Source organism: Bactrocera tryoni, chromosome 2 (assembly GCF_016617805.1).
Source record: "Bactrocera tryoni isolate S06 chromosome 2, CSIRO_BtryS06_freeze2, whole genome shotgun sequence".
NCBI lineage: Eukaryota > Metazoa > Arthropoda > Insecta > Diptera > Tephritidae > Bactrocera > Bactrocera tryoni.
The window spans coordinates 73910638-73931325 of record NC_052500.1 but is presented as its reverse complement, the minus strand read 5'-3'; the positions used below and the strand labels follow the sequence as shown (position 1 = coordinate 73931325).

The 20688-nt window shown below is 34.0% G+C and overlaps 1 protein-coding gene and 1 long non-coding RNA gene across 6 annotated transcripts in view; both read right to left on the bottom strand.

Moving 5' to 3' along the window:
- Nucleotides 1–1915: 1915 nt before the first annotated feature.
- On the bottom strand, nt 1916–11540 carry LOC120768863 (ankyrin repeat domain-containing protein 29; the record flags this gene model as incomplete). The annotated part of the gene is made up of 5 exons (XM_040095618.1): nt 1916–2180; nt 2246–2539; nt 3390–3488; nt 3997–4194; nt 11424–11540. Coding segments are annotated over 5 exons (918 nt in total), but the record flags the coding sequence as incomplete, so codon positions are not given.
- A 4429-nt stretch (nt 11541–15969) lies between these two features.
- The window catches only part of LOC120769585, a 49107-nt gene continuing 44388 nt past the window's right edge, over nt 15970–20688 (bottom strand). For all 5 annotated transcript variants that reach the window (XR_005704861.1, XR_005704858.1, XR_005704857.1 and 2 more), the window contains one exon: nt 15970–16075. This is a non-coding gene — a long non-coding RNA (uncharacterized LOC120769585). The remainder of the gene's footprint in view (nt 16076–20688) is intronic.

The following is a 20688-nucleotide window of genomic DNA, read 5'->3' as shown; positions in this document are numbered from 1 at the left end:
TATAATTTATATTTAACAAAATAAGTTAAAAAAATTGATAATTGCAATTTTTAAATATATAAATATCATTAAACCAATATTTTTTCTAACGAAAAAGAAAAATTAAAAAAGATGTTTTTCAAAAAAAAAAAGTTGCAAAAAATATATTTCTAATTTTATCTTTGCATTACACCAAATAAATTATTTTTAATTATTTTTATAAACACAAACAAAATTTCAAAATACTTTAAATGGTGGAAATTAAAATAGTTTTTAATAAATTTAAAATAATAATTTTAAATTATTTATTTAATTATTAAAAAAAATTCATTTCTTTTGCCAACATTTAATTTAATTTTTTAAATATAGCAATTATACATAAAAATTGAATTTTCCACAATTTAAATTAATTAAAAAAATAAAAATATTACCTTTAAAATTTAAATTAATTAAAAAATACAAATATTAGTTTTAAAAAATGCTTTGTTCTAAACAAAAAATTATAAAAATATAAAAAGAAAAAAATATATAAAAATATAACAATTTTTTTTTTAACGAAACGAATAAAAAAATATTTAAATATATAAATATTAACAAAACAGTATAATAAATGAAAAAAGAAAATTTAAAAAATATATTTTTTAAAGAAGAAAAAATTAAAAAAATATCATACTTTTTTAACAAAATAAATATTATAAAAAGATATTTTTCCTAAGCAAATTTTAATTTTTTTAGTTTTTGCAATACACCAAAAATAATTTCAGAAAACAATTTTCTAAACATACACATTTGAATAGTGTCTTCATAAAAAAATGTGGAAATAAAAAAAGTTTATATTATTTTGAAAATGATAGATCATTTACTTCGCCAAAAAATATTTTTTATTTATTAGATTTTTTTAAATATAGAAAGTATACATATAAATTTAATTTTCTACAATTTAAAATAATTTTTATATGTAAAAATTAAATAACTAATTTTTAGTTTTCAAAATATTTTTTTCAAGAATAATTTATGTTTGCCCTTAAAAAATTAAACATTTCGATATAATTTTTCTTATTAAAAATTATTGAAAATAAACAACTAAAAATATTAAAATTATGTTCTTAACCAAAAATAATATTTACAAATGTTTATATACTTTTATATTATAGTATTTGGAAATACTATTATTTTAGAAAAGTAATTCTTCACTACTTTTGCTATTTGCAACCCTGTTCGCGGAAAAATTATATGAAATTTTTTTTCTCAAAAAATATATAATTTGTTTTTAATATAAAAATATTAAATATTTTTAATTAATTATTAATAATTAATTTAAAAACATACTTTTCGTATAAAAAAACTTTTTGATTTAAATTGTTTAATTTTAATTTTTATATTTTATTTTTAATTTTTTATTAGAATTTAGTTTTCTAAAATTGTTTGATACATGTACAATTTTTTTATTAAAAAAATCAAAATTGTTGTAATAATTTTTCTTACTGAAAATAACATCTAAACCTAAAAAGTAAACAACATACATAAACATATTTAGATCAATAATTATATTTACATTTAATTTGATATACATACATACATATGTATGTAATTCATAAAAAGAAACAATAATTCAAGTAAAATACAAATCACACATTTGAGAATAATGCAGAAAATAATAGTTATAGTTTTATATATGTATACAAAAAAATCATTATAAATTCCACATCATACCCACCAACCTCACAATATTTACCACAATTTGAACATAAATTTTTCAACTCAGCGATTCGAACGTAAGAACACATCTCTTTCGCTTTGGCTATTCCATTCTATTTTCGAGTTTTGTTTTCCAAATACTTCTGCGCACGCTTACAGACACTCGCGCCCACAATTGTATAGCGAAACTAACTAAATACGCTTATATAAATGGCGTTACCCCAAACACCATTGTTATCCAACTTTAACAACTTAAAGCTGCCGCTTGTCTACTCCACACACAATAACGGTATTTATGTGGCCGTACCAGCACGCGCACGCACCAGACGCAAGCGATCCTGCAGATAATCACAGATCGACGAGTATTTCTGCTGGCGCGCCACCTGCAAAGCGGTGAGCCCCTCCTGGTTTTTCTGCAATATATCGCTGCCTGCGGCGATCAGTTGCTTGCACACCGTTAAATGACCGAACATGGCTGCCGCATGCAACGCTGTTTCACCGTTCTGTAAATATTTAATTTATGAAAATTAATTCTTTATTACTAAAAGTGTTAGAAGTTGCCACGTACCGGTAGAAGCCCTAGATTAGGCCTGTGTTTCAAGAGCTCAGTCACAACCGCCGCGTGCCCCTTGTGCGCCGCCTTAAAGAGTGGCGTCGCGCCGTCACAGCGCACAGCGTCCACAAATGCGCCATTTTGCAACAACACTTTGCATATGTGATCGTGCCCCATTTGTGCGGCGATCCACAGTGGTGTGGCGCCATCTATACGCTTCATATCGGGGTTGGCGCCCGCCGTGATGAGCAGGGATAACACTGTACGATGACCGTTTTGTGCGGATATAAAAACGGGTGTGGCGCGATCCTGCTTGTTTGAGGAAGAGAAGATGATAACTTTAGACTCAGTTCAGCATTTAGAATAATACAATTATACAATTCTAACGCAACTTAACTTAAATCGAAATTAACTTATTGAAAAAACACTTAACCCTAACTTAAATTGTTATTTCAAATTCCTGCACTAAGCATTGCTTAACTAACTCAATCTTCACGTGATTTAACTTAACTTAACATAACTTAACTTAACTTAACTTAGCTTAACTTAACTTAACTTAACTTAACTTAACTTAACTTAACTTAATTTTAACTTAATTCAACTTAACTTAACTTAACTTAACTTAACTTAATTTTAACTTAATTCAACTTAACTTAACTTAACTTAACTTAACTTAACTTAACTTAACTTAACTTAACTTAACTTAACTTAACTTAACTTAACTTAATTTTAACTTAAATTAACTTAACTTAACTTAACTTAGCTTAACTTAACTTAACTTAACTTAACTTAACTTAACTTAACTTAACTTAACTTAACTTAACTTAACTTAACTTAACTTAACTTAACTTAACTTAACTTAACTTAACTTAACTTAACTTAACTTAACTTAACTTAACTTAACTTAACTTAACTTAATATAACTTAACTAAACTTAACCTTAACTTAACTTAACTGAATAACTGAATTTAACGTAACTTAGCTTAAATGAATTAAACTTAACTTAATTTAATTTAGCTTGATTTCACTTAACGTAACTTAATTTAACTTGACTTCACTTAACTTAACCTTAACTTAAATTTTTATTTCGTTTTCCCAAACTAAGAATAGCGTACTCAAACTTAACTTAATTTAACTTTAACATAATTTATTATTTTACCTTCATACACGCATTCACATTGGCGCCACAATCCAACAATTCGCGCACCAATTTCACGTAACCACCCTGTGCGGCGACAAATAGTGGAGTACCACCATCCTAGAGGAAAAGAAATATTACAATCATATTAGACTTATTTATATTTATTGATAAGATGAATAAATTTTTAAAACCAATAGAAATCATAGTGTACGACACAAAAGTTTGTAATCATGTTTGATGCTTGGCCTACAACTTTGCAATTTATGCTGTTCCATAAGATAAAACTGACTTAACTGTTTTTAGGCCTTCCAAATTCAATCAACTCTCTCCCTTTCCCTTTTTCTTTTTGCAATCAGATCAGCATTTGCATTTATTTTCCATTTCATTTGTGTTATTTTGTTTTCTTTTTTCAATGAGTTTCATTCTACTGTAACTTTTTCATTTTTCACCATTGTTAAAAGTTTCAGCACTGAACTAATTTATATATTTGCTTTTTGGAAAACTTTGGTTCTTTTTTAAAATCAGATTTTCTAAAGAACTTAACCTTCAACTTTTCATATATTTATTTCATCGTTATTTTTCGTTAATTCTCTAATATATTAAACAAAATAAATGTTCAACTCACCACCGATGGCGTATCCACACTGGCACCGGCTTTTATCAATATTTTCACCACATCTAAGTAGCCACCCTGTGCTGCGAAAAATAACGGTGTTGTACCAGTGGCGCGTCGCGAATTTGGATCTGCGCCCTGTTCAAGCAATTCCAGCACACATGGGGTATGACCGCCCGCTGCTGAAAGTATGAGAGGTGTGGTGCCATCCTGAAAAAGAAACACAAAAACGAAAATAATAATAGATAAAACCAGTAGTGTTACTGACGCAAATATTTTAAACTTTTTAACCTATAGAAATGAACACACATGCATAAAACAAAGTTATGATTTCCTAAGCAATTAATAATAGTTTCGATTTTTTTCCCCGCTACAATTTATCTAAGTTGTCGAACCACAGCACAAGTTTTTTCGCATCGAATTTCACCAATTACGCATTCGGTTCAATTATGCAACGCTACCGCAATATAATGAAATGCATACGAAATTGAAATTTTATCGGCTGCGCCAAATGAAATCGAAGGCATATGAAAAACTCATTTGCGAATATTAAAGCAAAATTTTAAAGCGCCGCGCTGCGAAGGTGTTCGTTTCGCGTTTCGCCACATCGAATGCACGCAACTGATTTAATTAAACCACAACAAACAAATAGAAATTAGGAAAATCGCTGATACGGAAAATTGTTTATGTGTGTGGTGGGCATGGAATACTAAGCACCTGATATTAACAGAGTTGTGTGGGCTAATAGAATCACGGCAAAAAAAAATTTAATGAGAGAGTGATAACGTAAATGAATACCTGACTCTCAAAGAGATTTATTACTTTCTAGAAAAATGAGTATTCCCACCATCCATGTCTGACAAAATGGGATTAATCTGAGGGTACTACAAACAAGAGTAACTTAGGTAAAATTTTATCAGCTCTGTATATTTAATATAGTTGACTAATTTTAATATTTATTTATAAATATCCAAATAATAAATATGGATTCGAAAATTTACGGTTGTATACATATGTATTATGTTTCGGTCAATATGGCCCAGATTTAAGAATTTTTACCAGCCGATCCTCCCCAATCGATGACGATAGTGCGGGCGTTCCATTGCCCGACCATGAGAAGTTCGAATAGCAATTACTGAAGAACAACAAAGCCGGATGGATTGCCGGCCGAGCTTTTCAAGGACACTATTCAAGTAGCCGAAAATAAGATCGACCATTTATCCTAACAGGCAACTCAATTAGACAGCTTATTACACCGGTGAGTTGTGATTCCTAGAACTCCCATAAAATTGATTATTGAGATATAGATCGACGAGGCACTTTGAACCAAATTCGTAGGCTGATGTTAATTTCGACTATATCTCCTACTTTGCCGGAATGTTTCAAATTCAGTCTTGCAAAAGATGGATAACGGGACAGGAAGTACGTGGAAGTTTCCCCATCACCTTTTTATGCTTGCGTGAATGCCTATTGGATAATGTCCTGTAAGAACGCTTGCAGTCCACGCGAAGTCCATAGACCCAATATTAGAACGCAAGATAACAACAGAGACCAACTCCGACGAAACGGGCCATGAGTACTACGTCTTGCTATCTCATCGACTTTGCAATTGCCAATAATTCCGCTAGAACCCGGCGCCCAAACGGGTCTGTAGATGAAGTAGCTTGATAGTATATCTAGTGAGAATATACATATACTCCTTGGCTAACTTTGAACGACACAGTTTGCGAGCTCAACGCTGGTATTGCCCCTCTACTGTCTGAGTGAATGCTTACCTCCCTAACAGAAGATGCAATTCGGAGCAGTAAGCCGCTGTTTGGGCATGTTCAAACTCTTAGTGAGTATAACAATTTCGAACGCCCTCCACCATAGAACATTATTGGCTTATCTATCTTAAAGATATATGCCGTACATATTTACTACAGTTATAATTATAGAGGTTTTTTCGGAGTTGCAAAACTATTCCAAAATTTTTGCATTTGATCTATAAAGAGTTTACTTCCTAGTCCTCGCTAAATGGAAATTCCAGCCACCAAATTTTTTACAGCTGTCTAGATGGCTTTTTAATTGCTGGCGCCATATTTCTCCTTAGTTGTCATAACGATTTCGCTCTTCTTCAATTGCTGAAAACTCTTTCTTCTATGATCTCCCAGGATTCTTTAGAGGTATAATGGGACTGAAGTACAAGTAAACTCTGGTTCGGTTATTTAGTGGGTTCGTTTGTATGGCTACCTACATATTTATCTCAATTCAGCGAATCACAAATCATCGAGCTACCTATTTGTCTACGTGTTTCCTTAACACTAGAAACTTGAGTGAATGCTAACGAAAAATTTAGCTTCTCATTCGCACAACATCTTACTAATGAGCCAACCATTGATCTATCTGCATTTCCGGAGGTTTCTCGCGCCGAAAGAGTCCACAAAAGCAAAGAAAAACTTTAGCACATTTTCCAGCAAAACACTAAACCCACATGATTAACACATTCGCTTACAAATTTCGCGCGCACCAATTAGCAATCGACTACGAAATTTCACCAGACGCGTTCGCGCAGTCGCAACTTTTCGCATCGCAAACACACACACACATGCACACAATCGTGCGGTTGCGCTGCGGCTTTGTGCATTGCATACAAATGAATTTTCGCTTGAGTGCAGTTTTTTGGCATCGCATGAGGCGCTGCGGCACGAAATGAGTGCAGACGTGATTCGATTTGCCCACACCCCGTGCGATTGGAAATTAATGCGAGCCACAAGCGTAAACAATGAACACGGCGAACACCCGCAAATCCCAAGTTGAAGACAGACAAACGCACACACGGATTGACTACATTCATTCACATATTAATATTAAATGAATTGAGGTGTTCCCGCCAAAAAAGGCGCTTGCCGTTTGGCATTTGCTTTGGCGGTGAAAATTATTTATTATTTATTTGTGCGCCAAAGCGTGGTAAGTCAGGCGAGGTCTAAGAAAAGCGAAAGTGCAGGCTAATGTTGGGCGATTGCCAATAAGCGAAATTATTATTTTAATTAGAAATTATTAAAAATATTAAATTAAGCTAGCTTTTTTGGGAAAAATATGAGTTAAATTCTTTTACGAAATACGATTATATTAACTAATTAATTCAAACAAATAATAATTAATTGAACTTAGAGTTAAATATAAATAAGAAATTAATTAAATTAAATAACAAATTAAAAATTTACTAAAAAAATTCAAATTTAAATTAAAATTTATACTTTAATCACTTTCTTAAGTATTATAATTTTTTTTTATTGAATATAATGGTTCCAATAATAATTATTTAAAGGTAAAAATTAGTACGAAATAAATCATTTTATCAAAATGAACTTTACACTTAAATTTGAAAAATTAAAATCAATAAAATTATTTAAAAATTCGAAATTCAAATAAAAATGATAATTAAATTAATTATTATATATTATAATAATTTTATTAATTTCAAAATGTAATTCTGAAATTACTAAAATTACGCTTCGAATTAAAATTGTAAATCGATTAAAACTATAATTAAACAAGTAAGGAAGGGCTAAGTTCGGGTGTCACCGAACATTTTATACTCTTGCATGATAAAGTGATAATCGAGATTTCATTATCCGTCATTTACATATTTTTCAAATACCGTATTTGTGTAAAGTTTTATTCCGCTATCATCATTGGTTCCTAATGTATACGTATATTATACAGAGAAGGCATCAGATGGAATTCAAAATAGCTTTATATTGGAAGAAGGCGTGGTTGTGAACCGATTTCAGCCATATTTCGTACATGTCATCAGGGTGTTAAGAAAACATTATATACCGAATTTCATTAAAATCGGTCTAGTAGTTCCTGAGATATGGTTTTTGGTCCATAAGTGGGCGACGCCACACCCATTTTCAATTTTGAAAAAAAGCCTGAGTGCAGCTTCCTTCTGCCATTTCCTCCGTAAAATTTAGTGTTTCTGACGTTTTTTGTTTGTCGGTTAATGCACTTTTAGTGATTTTCAACATAGCCTTTGTATGAGAAGTGGGCGTGGTTATTATCCGATTTCTTCCATTTTTGAACTGTATATGGAAATGCCTGAAGGAAACGACTCTATAGAGTTTGGTTGACATAGCTATAGTAGTTTCCGAGATATGTATAAAAAACTTAGTAGGGAGCGGAGCCACTCCCGATTTCCCAAAAAAATTACGTCCAAATAGGTCCCTCCCTAATGCGATCCTTCGTGCCAAATTTCTCTTTAATATCTTTATTTATGGCTTAGTTATGACACTTTATAGGTTTTCGGTTTTCGCCATTTTGTGGGCGTGGCAGTGGGCCGATTTTGCTTATCTTCGAACTTAACCTTCTTATGGAGCCAAGAAATACGTGTACTAAGTTTCATCATGATATCTCAACTTTTACTCAAGTTACAGCTTGCACGGACGGACGGACGGACAGACAGACGGACGGACGGACAGACAGACATTCGGATTTCAAATCTACTCGTCACCCTGATCACTTTGGTATACATAACCCTATATCTGACTCTTTTAGTTTTAGGACTTACAAACAACCGTTATGTGAACAAAACTATAATACTCCCCTTAGCATCTTTGTTTCGAGAGTGTAAAAATTTGGGGATAGCTGTTCGTTGCCTTTAAAATCAGTATTAAAGCCGTCAGACAGTTTTAGTTTCCAAATTTTTGCTTCGTATTTTTTTTTCAAGAACTTTGCAACTCCTGCGTTTACTATAAACCAACTTCTTGAAAATTATGTATTGATGGGTTTGCTTCTTCCTGGTTATATTCGCGTCGATGTACTTGTATGTACTATATATCCAATTCAAAATTTGATTAATCATCATCATCTTTACTCTCATCACAGTTTTCTGTTATTCGTTCGGTATCGTTATGAGTAAGCGGCCTACAAGTAAAAATCTATGCTTAAATACATGGTATTGAACATGTGCCATGATACATAACTCTTGCAAAAATAATTCGTGTGAAGACCGAATTTGTTATTTGGGCAAGAAATTTTCCAAACTAATAGGAAATACTTACATTTTATTATACACTCTCAATAATTCACAAAAATAATGAAAATTTTGCACTGCAGTTTCATTATATCAGAAAGAATTTTACTCTTTACTACGAATATTCACAAAAACTCATTAAAATTTGCGAAACTCGACCAAAGAGGAATAGTCATAACGCGTAATATTCATTTGGCGAAAAGATAACTGGAAATTAAAAGACGATGTAGCTGCCAAATCAACGAGAAGTTAACATTGCATATTAGGGTGTGTCATTCTGAAGCAACCTTTTTTTTTTCAACTGAAAAACAGCCTAAAAACTTTCGAAAATGTGAAAAAGAAAGTCACTCAAAAGATGAGCTCTTAATCGATTAATCGGAATCAATCTTCAGTAGTCGAAGTCGATTAAGAATCGATTCTTGACATTCGCATGCCCTACTGGCAGCCATCACGTGCACATATAATAACCTCCGCACAATAACCACCACAAAAAAAATGATTTTTTTTCCATGTAATTTATATGGAAAACAGAAAATTTGAAACAGGCACCTCTTAATATTAATAGGTATTAAGAACTCATCTTTTGAGTGACTTTGATTTTCACATTTTCGAAAGTTTTTAGCCTGTTTTTCAGTTGAAAAAAAAGGTTGCCTCAGAATGACACACCCTATTGCATATACATATATTATATGCAATGCTATGCAACGATGGGTTAAAGTAAAGTTGAAAATAAAATTAATGAAATTTTATTACATTCACAGGGCACCCTTGGCAGAAGGTAGTTCTTTGGCTCTATGTAACCATAGTTAAATATACATATGTATAATGTTCTATGGAATTTTTATTTGGTGGAAGGCGCTGGAAAGACCACACTCGCGAAAAAATTGGCGATTTATATTGGTACTTAGATGACTGCGAGCCTGGGCATTCTAGAATCCTCGTACACTTTGATTTCATTTCAAAACAATTGGATTACTAGATCGCCGAGCTTGACCCTCGCTGTCGGTTCTCTGCGCACATATCTGCAAGGAAGGCAAGATGTCTTGATTCCTTATCTCTGTTATCGATTTATTGTACGCTTAGACTGCTGTGGGTGTCTAGCGAAAGCGGTACTGCAGGAAACTGTAAGGCTGGCAAGCTTGCTAAAACAGATACCGCAGTTTCAATAACTACAGAATGGAAACGAGCAGGAGCTCCGTTGGCTTCTTGTGCTTCACTACTGCACAGTTAAGCCACAGACTCAACTCAGTTAGTGTTGGTCAAAAAACAGCAGCTGTGCAGGCACAAAGTCGCTCTGTCTCAGGCTTAATCGTAAGAGATCTAGAGAACTCTTCGCCACTTTCCATGGTTATAGAAGTTCTAACTGGGTACTGCTCGATCGAGACTCATGCAGTAAGATAGAGCATCTTATGCATGCCAGCTGCATTAACTGTTTGAAAGAAGGTGAGATAGAATCATCTCAGCACTTACTCGTCCAATGTCCCGCTTTTGTCAGATCAAGGCATAACACCTTCGATCTCCTATTTCGTGCACCCAGGTGAATTAACGGGTATATAAATATAATACAATTAATATATTTTTATATTATTTTAATATTTCTAAAACTTTTACTAAAACTCAGCACAATGCGATTCCTCGCCACTAAAACTGCGGTTAATTAAACCCTAATATGCTTATCTTTGCATGCTTGCATTCTCAATTCCAGCAGATAAATTTTTACACAAAAAAATATAAAGACACATCAAGGAATGTGGCCTTGACTCGCGATAACTTACTCGAACAAGTATATACTAGTATAAGTACATAGTACATATGTTACATTCATATTTCCACGCTATTTTTAGTACTTCATCCCAAGCACGCACCCTAAACGGAAAAATAACTCGCAAAACTGGGGAGAATTTTTTCATCAATAGGGGTATTCACGCGTGCGATATTTTAATGTATAAAATTTACTTGAGAGACATATCAGTCACAAAAAGCTTACTCCGAAGACATCAAGAGACACAGTCACGCAATTCCAGGTCTAGTTATCGTTTAGTTACAAAAGTTTACGGAACAATTTTTTTTTAAATTCCTGGTAATCTTAGCTTGGAATACTCCCTATGTTACTCCAATATCGTCCTAGCTGTTTTATGCCTACGAAGTTAATCCACGCCCACGTGAACAGCCTTAATAATAATTTTAATTTTATTTTTAGCTTTCAAAAGCCAAAGGGTGAGCAGACAATAACAACAAAAACAGCAATGTCATTATTTACGTTCTCTCAGCGCATAAAGTAAATGCCACTCAGCCAACTATGAATGAACAGCAGTGCTTCCAATTATATTTATATATATAGGTTATTATATATACACACGTAACAAAAATATGTGTATATATATATGTACATATGTATATCTACAACACCAGCACTACTTACCTCATCTTTGCAATCCACATGCACTTTGCCGCTGTCAAGTACGCGCCGCAGGTTGATTTCATCGCCACGTAGCGCTGCCAGATGCAACAGCACATCGGACGGAGTCTCCTTCTGCAATAAAAAAGAACAAAAATAATAATTTAAGTCATAAACAAGAATAAATTATAATACCCATCACAGGTGCATTTCATATAGATTTAAATGGTATAAAAATGTCTTTATCTTGATATTGATTGGTAAGTTTATATGGCAGCTATAAGCTATAGTGATCCGATCTGAACAATTTCTTTAGATAACGTAGCGATGCCTTGGACAATAAGCTGTGTCGAATCTCGGGAAGAGACCTCTTCATATAAAAAAGTTTTCTATACAAGAACTTGATTTTGAGGGTTCAGTTTGTAGGGCAGCTATATGCTATAGTTGTCGGAACTGAGCAATTCGTTCGGAGAAAGTACAAATATCTTGAGCAATAATCTGTGCTAAATTTCGCAAAGATAACTTATCAAACAAAAAAGTTTTCCTTACAATGACTAGGTTTTGATCGTTCAGTTTGTAGGCAACAGTGGTCAGATCTGCACAATTTATACGGATAATATACTAATGCCTTGGACAAAAATATGTGTCAAATTTCGGAGAGATATCTCGTCAAAGAAAAAAGTTTTCCCTACAAGGACTTGATTTGGACCGTTCACTTTGTAGGGCAGCTATATGTTGTAGTAGTTCGATATCAGCGTTTCCAACAAATGAGCAGCTTCTTGGTGAGAAAAAATGGTGTGCAAAATTTCAGAACGATATCTCAATGTATAGGCAGACAAATATGGCTAAATCGCCACAGCTCGCCACGCTAACCCGTTATATACCTGGTATATACCTTACAGGATCTCTATCGTTTCCTTCTGGGTTTCCTTCCGGACAAACTTCTTAACATACTACATACACCCTGTTCTGGGTATAAAAGTATGCATGTGAGAAAGAACAGCTGAATATGAGAGCTAAAAAGGGGGCACTAAAATAAGGTGAGTGCAATTAAGCTTCTTTATTTCTCTCTTCTCCACATTTAGGCTGTCAAGTCTTGAAGATTGCTATAAGTCATATGTGCAACATCGCACACACATAAATATTTGATTAGAAATTATGGTTGAACATAGAGTGTAACCTGACCCTTTTTGACGTGCCACATTACACACTCACACACGCACACAACGGTGCACATGTTGCAACATAAAGCCAATAAGGCCTCACGGCAAACCAAATTGTGCACGAAATTCCGCTCACATTACAGCAACAACAACAACAAATAAGTACAAAAATTCAAATACAATAAAAGCTGCCAACCTCATTGACTCCGTTAGTGCCCCAGTAGCCGTATTGCCTTTAAGAAATAAGCTGCCAATTGCCGTCGCAGCAAAGGTGATGCAACAGCAATAATGTTTCATATTTCACACAGCTGGTTCTTCTGTTTTTGTTTCTTCTTTATTAAAATCTATAAGACAGCTATTGAGCAGCAGAGCGAGACTGCAGCTGAGGTGGGCGCGGAGCCGGCGTATGCGCCGTTAAATTGCACCTGATGCTGTAATACAACGTGCAAGCATGTATGTATGTAGGTGTGTATGTATGCAGCTCCCATGCAGCACTACCTTCAAACTGGTCACACCAAACAACCGCCTAACCATGACAGCGACACATTGTTGCTGTGTCATGCGACTGCCGTGCATTTACCGCAACGCGCTTGTTGCAACACAGTTTGTTGTTGTTATAAGACTTGCTAGCTGACATGTGCTGTTGCCAACAAGCACATGTAAATGTTTGTGTCATTGTGCACACTTAAAGTTTTATCGCGTCTGTCGCACTGGTGGCACCCAAATTTGCCGCCTCACACATCTGCTCAACAGCTAGTGGAGCTTGTTAAATTCAATGGTTATTGGGACAACAGCCGAAAGTTATTGTATTTCCCAAAGTTTTGGTTTTAAACAAATCGAGATAGGTGTAATGTTATATATGGTGTCTATAAATGATCAGGATGACAAGACGAGTTGAAATCCGGGTAACTGTCTGTATAGCCGTTGGTCTATGCAAGGGATAGCTATAGTAAAATATGGGATGTCATGATGAAAGTGGTACACATGTTGTTTAACGTTTAAGCGATGTCGTTAAGGTAGACGGCCGTAATCGGAAGATTGCTGCGCCCACAAAGTGTCACTAAACGAAAATTTATAAAGTGTCATGACTAAATTCCAGAATATGGCATAAAACTGTTATTTACTACAATGAATCGCATTAGGTAGAAGTATAGGTAAATCGTCCAAATCCTCTCAGGACAAATATTTTCGATATATCCTCAGTATTGTATGAAAGGGCTTCTAAAAGCCGGCATCAAAATTGTATTATGGGATGGATGAAAGTTCATACTTCACGACATGCTCAACTAATTATTTCGCTTATATGTAACGCTATCCTCATATTTTTATATTACAGTAACAAATTGAGCGAAATCGGACCTATTTCCCATATAACACAATTTCAAATTAATCTTCCACTTTACCGTATAAAAATCAAGCTCCAAAATATTTAATGGTATAAAACTTTACACAAATAGTGTATTTACGATAATTGTTGAAGCCCTCAGATACCGAATATATGGACCTCGGTGCGTCTGGCTGACTTTTTATAATACAGAAAATATTGGTTAATCTTTAGATATATTATTGAAATGCGACAAGGGTCTTTTCCTGATAAAAATGTAGCCTCATGTCAAAAAGCACAAAAATCGGGTTATAACTTACTCTGGATCCATGACGACTTTAAAACTTTATAGCTTATTTTATGTAGTAATAATATACCATAATATCAAAAATGGATAACATTTACCCATTATAAGAATAATTCCGGCTGGTTTTATACCGAATATATCGAAACATATGTAACAAAATATGAAATACCGCAGCTACCATATAACAGACCAATTGAAAAGTCCCCGATCTACTATGGTAAAATGCATTTGTTTGGCAAAATTCGTTTCTTTTTTTATTCAACATAGTACCTCTGATATAGCGACTCTCTAACTTTTCGATACCACTTTTGCAGGACGATTTGTCCTTTTCTTCAAAATATGGGCTTCGGTTGGACTTCGGAGTGAAATAATGGAGCCATGTTTCATCCTTTGTCACATATCGATACAAAAACTCGAGTTTACTATATTACACTTAAACATCTCCAAATACTGCTCCGAATGATCTACTCGTCGTTGTTTTTGGTAAAAAGTGAGCTCGCGCCTCACCCACTTTGCATAGAGCTTTCTCATATCGAAATATTCATGAAAGATATGATTTACATGTTCAGTTGGTATCTTTAACTGTCTGTCATTCAAAAGTATTTTGTGGACTTTTTTGATTTTTTCGTTGGTATGAACCTCCTTTGGGCATCCACTAGTGGCGCCATAGAAGACTTTATGCCACATACATATATCGATCAGAGGGTGGTTTACCTTCATAGAATTGCGTGAAAATATGTTTCCGAATATACTTGAGTAATATCACCAAGTTAAGATAATCAGTCCAATATAATGATTTTGAACTTTTTATCTGACTTTAAAGATCGTCTTAGTGTGACCTTCCTACAAATTTTTGCAATTTTTTTAATGTTGAAATTAACTAATCAGTCCGATTTTTTTATAAATACATTCATGACGAATCGAAATGATTTTTTATGTTTATTTATTGGGTGTATAATAGTCAAATAAATTGTTGAAATGACATGTAAAAAAAAGGTCCTGTACGATGTTCACGATTGCGGCCGCAATTTTGGTCTAAAACAAATATTTGAAAAATATTATTAATCTGTGGGAAAGTCGCTATCGCCCCATAGAAGTTTTTCGTTTTTTTGAAATTTGACAAAGTGGAGGCGGTTTGACCAATAAGAATCGAATTTGTCCCTTTTTTCTTCCTTTTTTCGTAGAAAAAAATGCGATATTTCAAAAAACAAAATAAAATGTTCCATAGCGCAAATTAATGTATCTTAAAATTTACTTGAGAGACATATCAGTCACAAGGAAAACGCGTTTTTACTCCGAAGCTACCATTTTCCCATCTAGAAAAACGCTGTAGCGACCGTAATAATTTGAATTTCGACGCAAAATTTGAGAGGTCTATTTATCGTTTAGTTACAAAAGTTTACGGGACAATTTTTTTTTTAAATTCCTGGTAATCTTAGCTTGGAATACTCCCTATGTTACTCCAATATCGTCCTAGCTGTTTTATGCCTACGAAGTTAATCCACGCCCACGTGAATACCCTCAATAAGAATTTTAATTTTATTTTTAGCTTTCAAAAGGCAAAGGGTGAGCTTACAATAACAACAAAACCAGCAATGTCATTATTTACGTTCTCTCAGCGCATAAAGTAAATGCCACTCAACCAACTATGAATGAACAGCAGTGCTTCCAATTATATTTATATATATAGGTTATTATATATACACACGTAACAAAAATATGTGTATATATATATGTACATATGTATATCTACAACACCAGCACTACTTACCTCATCTTTGCAATCCACATGCACTTTGCCGCTGTCAAGTACGCGCCGCAGGTTGATTTCATCGCCACGTAGCGCTGCCAGATGCAACAGCACATCGGACGGAGTCTCCTTCTGCAATAAAAAAGAAGAAAAATAATAATTTAAGTCATAAACAAGAATAAATTATAATACCCATCACAGGTGCATTTCATATAGATTTAAATGGTATAAAAATGTCTTTATCTTGATATTGATTGGTAAGTTTATATGGCAGCTATATGCTATAGTGATCCAATCTGACAATTTCTTTAGATAACGTAGCGATGCCTTGGACAATAAGCTGTGTCGAATCTCGGGAAGAGACCTCTTCATATAAAAAAGTTTTCTATACAAGAACTTGATTTTGAGGGTTCAGTTTGTAAGGCAGCTATATGCTATAGTAGTCCGATCTGAACAATTCGTTCGGAGAAAGTATCAATATCTTGAGCAATAATCTGTGCCAAATTTCGGTAAGATAACTTATCAAACAAAAAAGTTTTCCATACAAGAACTTGATTTTGAGGGTTCAGTTTGTAGGGCAGCTATATGCAACAGTGGTCAAATCTGCACAATTTATACTATAATATATACTAATGTCTTAGACAAAAATCTGTGCCAAATTTCGGAAAGATATCTAGTCAAAGAAAAAAGTTTTCCCTACAAGGACTTGGTTTGGACCGTTCACTGTGTAGGGCAGCTATATGTTGTAATGGTTCGATATCAGCGTTTCCAACAAATGGACAGCTTCTTGGTGAGAAAAAGTGGTATGCAAAATTTCAGAACGATATCTCAATATATAGGCAGACATATATGGCTAAATCGCCACAGCTCGCCACGCTAACCCGTTATATACCTGGTATATACCTTACAGGATCTCTATCGTTTCCTTCTGGGTTTCCTTCCGGACAAACTTCTTAACATACTACATACACCCTGTTCTGGGTATAAAAGTATGCATGTGAGAAAGAACAGCTGAATATGAGAGCTAAAAAGGGGGCACTAAAATAAGGTGAGTGCAATTAAGCTTCTTTATTTCTCTCTTCTCCACATTTAGGCTGTCAAGTCTTGAAGATTGCTATAAGTCATATGTGCAACATCGCACACACATAAATATTTGATTAGAAATTATGGTTGAACATAGAGTGTAACCTGAACCTTTTTGACGTGCCCCATTACACACTCACACACGCTCACAACGGTGCACATGTTGCAACATAAAGCCAATAAGGCCTCACGGCAAACCAAATTGTGCACGAAATTCTGCTCACATTACAGCAACAACAACAACAAATAAGTACAAAAAATCAAATACAAAAAAAGCTGCCAACCTCATTGACTCCGTTAGTGCCCCAGTAGCCGTATTGCCTTTAAGAAACAAGCTGCCAATTGCCGTCGCACAGCAAAGGTGATGCAACAGCAATAATGTTTCATATTTCACACAGCTGGTTCTTCTGTTTTTCTTTCCTCTTTATTAAAATCTATAAGACAGCTATTGAGCAGCAGAGCGAGACTACAGCAGAGGTGGGCACGGTGCCGGCGTTTGCGCCGTTAAATTGCACCTGATGCTGTAATACACCGTACAGGTACGTATGTATGTAGGTGTGTATGTATGCAGCTCCCATGCGGCACTACCTTCCAACTGGTCACACCAAACAACCGCCTAACCATGACAGCGACACATTGTTGCTGTGTCATGCGACTGCCGTGCATTTACCGCAACGCGCTTGTTGCAACACAGTTTGTTGTTGTTATAAGACTTGCTAGCTGACATGTGCTGTTGCCAACAAGCACATGTAAATGTTTGTGTCATTGTGCACACTTAAAGTTTTATCGCGTCTGTCGCACTGGTGGCACCCAAATTTGCCGCCTCACACATCTGCTCAACAGCTAGTGGAGCTTGTTAAATTCAATGGTTATTGGGACAACAGCCGAAAGTTATTGTATTTCCCAAAGTTTTGGTTTTAAACAAATCGAGATAGGTGTAATGTTATATATGGTGTCTATAAATGATCAGGATGACGAGACGAGTTGAAATCCGGGTAACTGTCTGTATAGCCGTTGGTCTATGCAAGGGATAGCTATAGTAAAATATGGGATGTCATGATGAAAGTGGTACACATGTTGTTTAACGTTTAAGCGATGTCGTTAAGGTAGACGGCCGTAATCGGAAGATTGCTGCGCCCACAAAGTGTCACTAAACGAAAATTTATAAAGTGTCATGACTAAATTCCAGAATATGGCATAAAACTGTTATTTACTACAATGAATCGCATTAGGTAGAAGTATAGGTAAATCGTCCAAATCCTCTCAGGACAAATATTTTCGATATATCCTCAGTATTGTATGAAAGGGCTTCTAAAAGCCGGCATCAAAATTGTATTATGGGATGGATGAAAGTTCATACTTCACGACATGCTCAACTAATTATTTCGCTTATATGTAACGCTATCCTCATATTTTTATATTACAGTAACAAATTGAGCGAAATCGGACCTATTTCCCATATAACACAATTTCAAATTAATCTTCCACTTTACCGTATAAAAATCAAGCTCCAAAATATTTAATGGTATAAAACTTTACACAAATAGTGTATTTACGATAATTGTTGAAGCCCTCAGATACCGAATATATGGACCTCGGTGCGTCTGGCTGACTTTTTATAATACAGAAAATATTGGTTAATCTTTAGATATATTATTGAAATGCGACAAGGGTCTTTTCCTGATAAAAATGTAGCCTCATGTCAAAAAGCACAAAAATCGGGTTATAACTTACTCTGGATCCATGACGACTTTAAAACTTTATAGCTTATTTTATGTAGTAATAATATACCATAATATCAAAAATGGATAACATTTACCCATTATAAGAATAATTCCGGCTGGTTTTATACCGAATATATCGAAACATATGTAACAAAATATGAAATACCGCAGCTACCATATAACAGACCAATTGAAAAGTCCCCGATCTACTATGGTAAAATGCATTTGTTTGGCAAAATTCGTTTCTTTTTTTATTCAACATAGTACCTCTGATATAGCGACTCTCTAACTTTTCGATACCACTTTTGCAGGACGATTTGTCCTTTTCTTCAAAATATGGGCTTCGGTTGGACTTCGGAGTGAAATAATGGAGCCATGTTTCATCCTTTGTCACATATCGATACAAAAACTCGAGTTTACTATATTACACTTAAACATCTCCAAATACTGCTCCGAATGATCTACTCGTCGTTGTTTTTGGTAAAAAGTGAGCTCGCGCCTCACCCACTTTGCATAGAGCTTTCTCATATCGAAATATTCATGAAAGATATGATTTACATGTTCAGTTGGTATCTTTAACTGTCTGTCATTCAAAAGTATTTTGTGGACTTTTTTGATTTTTTCGTTGGTATGAACCTCCTTTGGGCATCCACTAGTGGCGCCATAGAAGACTTTATGCCACATATATCGATCAGAGGGTGGTTTACCTTCATAGAATTGCGTGGAAATATGTTTCCGAATATACTTGAGTAATATCACCAAGTTAAGATAATCAGTCCAATATAATGATTTTCAACTTTTTATCTGACTTTAAAGGATCGTCTTAGTGTGACCTTCCTACAAATTTTTGCAATTTTTTTTAATGTTGAAATTAACTAATCAGTCCGATTTTTTTATAAATACATTCATGACGAATCGAAATGATTTTTTATGTTTATTTATTGGGTGTATAATAGTCAAATAAGTTGTTGAAATGACATGTAAAAAAAAGGTCCTGTGCGACGTCCACGATTGCGGCCGCAATTTTGGTCTAAAACAAATATTTGAAAAATATTATTAATCTGTGGGAAAGTCGCTATCGCCCCATAGAAGTTTTTCGTTTTTTTGAAATTTGACAAAGTGGAGGCGGTTTGACCAATAAGAATCGAATTTGTCCCTTTTTTCGACCTTTTTTCGTAGAAAAAAATAGAAATATTTAAAAAAAAAAGAATAATGTTCTCTCCAAATTGAAACTAGATATCTTCAAAACTTTTTCTTTGAGAGTTGAAACCGTTTTGAAAAATACCATTCCAAGGAAAACGCGTTTAAAGATTAAAGTCACTATGTTCGCTACCATTTTCCCTTTCTAGAAGAAACGCTGTAGCGACCGTAATAATTTGAATTTCGATTTCAAAATTTGAGAGAATGTTTATTTCTCGAAAATTTCACACTGAGACGATCCCTTATATTTAATCTCTTAGGTTGGGTCTATATGAGATATGCTTATCTCGGATATGATGCAAATTATAATAATGAGACTAAATGAGCCTACGACCTACACTATAATTAAATTAATAAGATGGAACATAATTCTTTTATCCTTTTGTCGATTAATGAATATTGAATTCTTTTGCAACATTCCTTAATACAAATTTTTGCCAGCACCTCAAACTACCAAATTTCCTCGTCTTCCTATACTATAAAATAATTCTTTTACACTCGCCCTATCTTATATGTTTTTATTTTGTTTTATAAATTCTGTATTTTTGTACAATTTGCTTATTTAAATTTTTTTTCTAATTTCTATCATTTTCTTCAACGAATAATTTTTATCAATTCATTTACATTTTATACTTATTTTAGTTTTATTCCACGCTTTGCCTCAAATATTCAAGACACATTTATAGCGTAGCATCAAAGCATTTTGTAAATTACCATTTTCGCCTCTTTGATATTTTC